The following is a 6,000-nucleotide window of genomic DNA, read 5'->3' as shown; positions in this document are numbered from 1 at the left end:
AAAAAACATTCAAACACTTTGAATAATATGGAAGTTATGGAAATTGGGCAGTAATCAGTTGGGCTTGGGCTACCACAAACACATTTACATAGTGGAGTAACATTACCAAATCTCCAACAAGTTCTAAAAGCTCCTCTTTTTGCTAACTTGCACAAAATATCAGATAACGTTGGAGCTAAGAAATCTGCAATCTTTATAAAAAAAAAAAAAAAAAAGAGGAAAAATAGCATTTGGGTCTACACCTCCATAAGCATCAAGGCCTGTCAAGAGAGCTTTAATTTCATGAGATCGAAAAGCTAAACTAGTTAGCTTAACCTCAGGAAAACTGGAATGAGGGCAATCAATTTTCTCATTACTCTGCTTACTGTCAAACACCTCAGCCAAAAAGGTTGCCTTTTCCTTTGGACAGTGAGTGACAGAGCCATCTGGTTTAAGGGGCCGGCCGGATATTGCCGTTTTTTTAAGGACAGGATTTTGACATTCATACCACTTAATAAGGTGACTTAGGACATCTCAAAATTGCACAGGATTTTTGCCTCTGACCTTTGGTTTTGCGACGCTACAACAATTTATCCTGAAAATTAGTGTTTTTCAAATTCTATCTCCTCCCTTGATACTTAATATTAAGACCTGGGGTTACTACCCCATACAGACCTGATGTAGACAAATAAAATAGAGTTTTTTCTGAAAGTAATTTTTTTTTGCTATGCTTTTCATTAGGGTAAAAAAATAAACCCTATAAATTTGGGAAAAAATATGAAAAAAAAAATTGGAAAAAGGGCTCTATTTGATTGTTTCATAATGTCTTTCTAAGTTGTATACCAAATTTCAATGCTAAATCTTTAAAACTAAGGGATAAAATAGAATTTGAAGGTCAATAAGTATAGACAGGCATTCAAAGTTTTTCTTTGTATCTTTACAAAGACAGTATTAATAAATCATGATTATTATGAACTTTATGTTCCTTTTTGGATATTGATAAACCAAAACAATGTTATCTATCATAATTTTAATCATAAATGACGATTCCTTTGCTCAATATCTTGCTTCTTAGGGCACTGTGTCAGACGAGACGGTCGCTCTTTCATCCACAACACTCTCTCTCTCTTCTTCACTAACTCTGCTAATATTGCCAATAATATTACCCACTTCTGAACCCTTATTAGAAAAAATCTTTACTTCTTTACATTAACAAGATGTTTAAACTGTCTTATCCTCTTTAGCATGATGAAATTTTTGTTGAAACCAAGAAAAACAGACGTAAAAGCAAGCGAATGTCAAGAGGTCAAATTCAAACGTGTACTCTCTCTGAGGTTTGTGCTAGCATTGAAGGGTGTAATGATCATAACTTCTCGTGAATTTTGGAATCTATACAGATGCCATTGCTCAATATTTGTTTTATATTAAAATGTAATAATGATCAAAATTTACAATAACAGAAGAAATACTGCATTTTCTTGTAGGGATCAATGTTTTTGGCTTATTCAGTTTCTTTACTAATTACCCTGTAACTATGAAAGCAAGAGGAATTTTGACAAAATAATTTGTATACGCATTCCCCCATTGCCTTACGAAGCTCAGTGAATTTTTACAGGATTTTGCGTATTTCATCCTATACCCCCATGTAATGCCTTACTGGCCAGGCACCTTAAGTAAAGGAGGAACTGTTGTATCTACACCAAAATGTGCAGATTTAAGGGTAGTCCACCACTTATGATCCTGGATTGTACCAGAAAGGGTTTCTTTTATGGTTAAATTGTATTCCTTTTCAGTTGAAAAGTGAGAGATGTCATTCAATTGTCCAGGAAGGGGTTAAGAAAGAGAGCTCTTTATTCCTACTAGAAGTGTGCATGCTCATTCCAGTGAAGAATCAAGCACAGATAGCAAGTCTTTATCTTTAGAATGTCTTGCCCTTCCTGCTGGACAGAAGGTGGTCTGTTGACAAGGTACTTCATACCAATGGGGTTTGGATACGTTCCCGGTATGTACTATCTAGCCTCAAAAACTAGATGAGAATGTACTAGGATCCCTCCCTCCGAGAAAATGTTGTCAGTACTGCACTGTTTCTCCTACAGGAAGAGAAACGGTAGGGTCATGCATGCGCGAACTCCTAGTTATCAGTCTTTAAACTCTAACAAAGATGAGGCAGAAGAGAAGGAAGAACAGGAAGTTCATCTTCTACAGGGTTGTGCAAGCTGATGACGATGCTCTCACATGAGAAGAGACTACGGGTAGTATTGAAGATACAACACAACCAGGTGTAATACATTTTTAGTGCCTTTTTGTGTTCGGGAAGACACTTCGAAGAAAAGAGAAAGATGGCATTCCTCCCCTTCACACTTCTCAGCATCAAAAGTCTTTCCTCCAAAAGAACAACCGCAATGTCCAAGGAAAACCGACTTTTTTAGGTTCACGTTGTCATAGTAAGGCCATAATGATGAGGTATGGAACACAAACAGAATGACTCCTGACAGTAACAAGTATGAAGTATGTTGGATAAAGGCAGTTAGCACAGAAACCTGTCTCGCAATGAAAGATATCAGGAAACACCGTGTATCATCTTCATCATCTTCACTCATTAATATCCCTCGAACACAATGATCTGCCAGCACATTTATTCAGTCTGAAAGAAAAAGTAAAGATTAAAACGGCCAGGTTAGGACGCACAACAGTTTGTGTATGTCTGTGTGTGTACTGAATTGCAGCTGAAATCAAAGGGAGGGTTACTTTACCTGGTGAGTGGGCAGGGTGTACCTCCACCTCCTAGCAACTAAAACTACCTCATTAAAAGTTTCTAGCTTTGCTACCTTTGCTGAAATCGTACTCCTATTAAAGGATGATGGTTTGTGTAGGAAACACTCTATCATTGCCCAATTCACAAACGTCTAGACTGAATTGCACAATGTTATTTTCTATGGTTTTTCTCTGAATTACATAACAATTTGTTATTACCTGTATACTTATAAAACTCTAGCTATATTTGTTCATAAAAATTATGCAACAATAATATAAGAAATTACATACAGTACATAAAAATAAAAACTTTGCTTTATTTAATCTTGTTCTTGGGGATGATCTAATTCTCTTCAGCATATGTTCCTGTATGTATATCATAACATGACAAAGGTTAATTAAATTATTTCAATCAAAATATCAAGATATTATAACTGATTTTTAAAGCTACAAGTGAAAGCTCTACCTCAATACATATGCTGTAAAGAATCAAGACTAATAAATATAACTAAAGTCAAGCTAAAACCAAAGTTAAGGCAATACCCTCCAATACAACAAACTTTAAACAAGTTATGACAAACTATATATATATTGTACATTTAAGTACAGAAAAATATGCAATTTTCTAAAATATGGTAGATAACATATCACCGTTTCCTTTTGTGATGGTCAAATACTTTTTACAACCTAGAACAATAGTCATTCTCAGTGGATTTGAGGAAGTCTGGCTTTATAAAGACCAGCAAGTGTGCGAGCTGCCAGAATAATTAAGTCCCTTCTTGGTACGCCTGTCAGGGTTTCTTGCCATTCTGTATGGTGTACCTGAAACATTCAGAGCATTATAAAAGAAATCTAACCAAACAGATGTGGTAAAATAAAATAAAATATATCTGTTACGTGAGCAAAATTTACCCAAGGGAACTAATGTTATTGACTAATATCAAACTTCAGAGATTAAAATGACCCGTTGGAATATTTCCCATTATACTACAAAAGATCAACTTACAAACATTCAGAGATACAAACACAAATCTAACCGAAAATAACAAAGATAAGATAAAGAAATACTGTAATAAAACAATATTATACCATTTAATACAGTAGGCAAAATTACATTTGTAATAACCTGATATCCATTTCATATGAAACAACCTGATATCTATTTCATATGAAACCGGACTATTTTGCTGACCTTTGTAGCTGGAAATCATAGGCATGTGATTCAAGTTAGGCCTACCCTAGGCTAAAATTTAAAAAAAATTAAATTTACAAACAACTTCTTGGAACCAATGGAGTTTGTAATTGAGGACCTTCTTTACTCAAATAATTATTGCACAAACTGGAAGGTTGCAATAACTTCCTTTCTGTCAGTAATTAATTTCTCATAAAAAACATTTGAGTGTATTATCTAGGCTACATATTGTATTTGTTACTATATTTATAAAGCATAATACAGTACTGTATATAACTATATTTACAAAGCATTTTGTTGATGGCACAAACAGGGGCCACAATTATACCTCTAGAAATGTGAAAGCTTAAAGTGTAATTTCTAATGTAGAATTCTTAGCATATAGACTTAAGTATTGACAATGGGTAAGCATTAAGAATTTTATATGGTGGAATATGAAAACTGTTGTTAATAATTGTTCCTATGCGCATATTTCAAACAATTCTCTGTGTGATTCTATCCATGGAAAAGTTGTCTAAGGGTCTTTGAAATGATCCCTCATAATACCTGATGAAAAAGTTATTAAATGATGAGTCCTTTGTTATGAAATTTCCCATAAAATGAAGTAGTTATCTTCTTGTGGGTACTCACCACTGAACTAATCCATAACTATTTATAAAAATAAAAGATTTAATACTGAATTCAGAAGCAAAGCAAAAATGACAAATTCGTAGATAATTTGTATTTTTCCTAACCATACAAACCTTAGCTATTTAATTAGGGTATTACTTTCGGCGTAGCTGAAATGACGAACCATTAGATTTTTAACGAGGGTTTACTACCCTCTCGCTAGTTAGCGAGGGGGTAGGGGAAGGGTAGCTAGCTACCCCCCCCCTCACACACCGGTGAGTAGCTCACTTTCCTTAGAGGTACAGTAGGACTTCCCAGGGGGCAGGGCTGGCGGGCAAGTTTGATTAAATAGCTAAGGTTTGTATGGTTAGGAAAAATACAAATTATCTACGAATTTGTCATTTGTTCCGTAACCGAAAAACAAACCACGCTATTTAATTAGGGTGACTTAACCCTTAGGTAAGGGTGGTAGGTCCCAGCCGTACTGGCTTTGGCTTTTGCCCGAGGACTCAGTATCTGAGTGTGTTAGAACTCAAGATAAGGAGTCCCTGCACCTCGCAAGTGCCTTGCTCTGCAAGGACCGCGGCTTACGTAAGCTAGTGTGTGAAGGAGTGAAGTGTGACTCGTCCTAGGAAGTTGACCTGGAGTCCTTTAGATGGAAATCTAGGTTAGGACGATCCCAATACCACCTCGTAAGGGTATGGGGACGTGACAGTATTAACTTAATATTACAAATTCGGAGATAATTTGTATTTTTCCTAACCATACAAACCTTACCTATTTACATAGGGTATTACTTTCGGCGTAGCTGAAATGACGAGCCATTAGATTTTTAACAAGGGTTAACTACCCTCTCGCTAGTTAGCGAGGGGGTAGGGGAGACGGGTAGCTAGCTACCCGTCCCCCCTCACACACCGGTGAACTGATTCACTTCGCTTAGAGGTAGGACTTCACGGGGGACAGGGCTGGCGGGCAAACATGTGTAAATAGCTAAGGTTTGTATGGTTAGGAAAAATACAAATTATCTCCGAATTTGTCATTTGTTCCGTAACCGAAATACAAACCACGCTATTTACATGGGGTGACTTAACCCTTAGGTAGGGTGGAAAGTCCCAGCCTTACTGGCTTTGGCTTTGCCCGGGGACTCAGAATCCGAGTGAGCAGCACTCTAGAAAAGGAGTCCCTGCACCTCGCAAATTCCTTGCTTCGCAAGGAACGTGCGGCCTACATAAGCTTGTGTGTGAAGGAAAGAAGTGTGACTCGTCCTAGGAAGTTGACCTGAAGTCCTTTAGATGGAAATCTAGGTTAGGACATTCCCAATACCACCTCGTCAGGGTATGGGGGACGCGACAGTATTATACTAATACTAGGAGCACAAGGAAGCATGGTTTACCTGCAGTGGTTTGAGGTCAGCTATGCAGAGAACCCAGGATGCTGCTTTCCCCAAGAGAGGGGAGGATGAAGAA

The 6,000-nt window shown here is 37.0% G+C and overlaps 1 protein-coding gene across 1 annotated transcript in view; it reads right to left on the bottom strand.

Annotated features, from left to right (window-relative positions):
- The window catches only part of LOC137641325 (protein PRRC1-A-like), a 207,431-nt gene continuing 201,431 nt past the window's right edge, over positions 1 to 6,000 (bottom strand). Inside the window, exon 9 of the mRNA XM_068373759.1 lies at positions 1 to 3,555. Coding sequence (XP_068229860.1) covers positions 3,439 to 3,555 — 117 coding nt within the window. The 3' untranslated portion in view covers positions 1 to 3,438. The remainder of the gene's footprint in view (positions 3,556 to 6,000) is intronic.

This window comes from Palaemon carinicauda, chromosome 5 (assembly GCF_036898095.1).
Source record: "Palaemon carinicauda isolate YSFRI2023 chromosome 5, ASM3689809v2, whole genome shotgun sequence".
Classification (NCBI taxonomy): Eukaryota; Metazoa; Arthropoda; class Malacostraca; order Decapoda; family Palaemonidae; genus Palaemon; species Palaemon carinicauda.
Note: the sequence above shows the minus strand (reverse complement) of the source record. Positions and strands in the feature narration are given on the sequence as shown.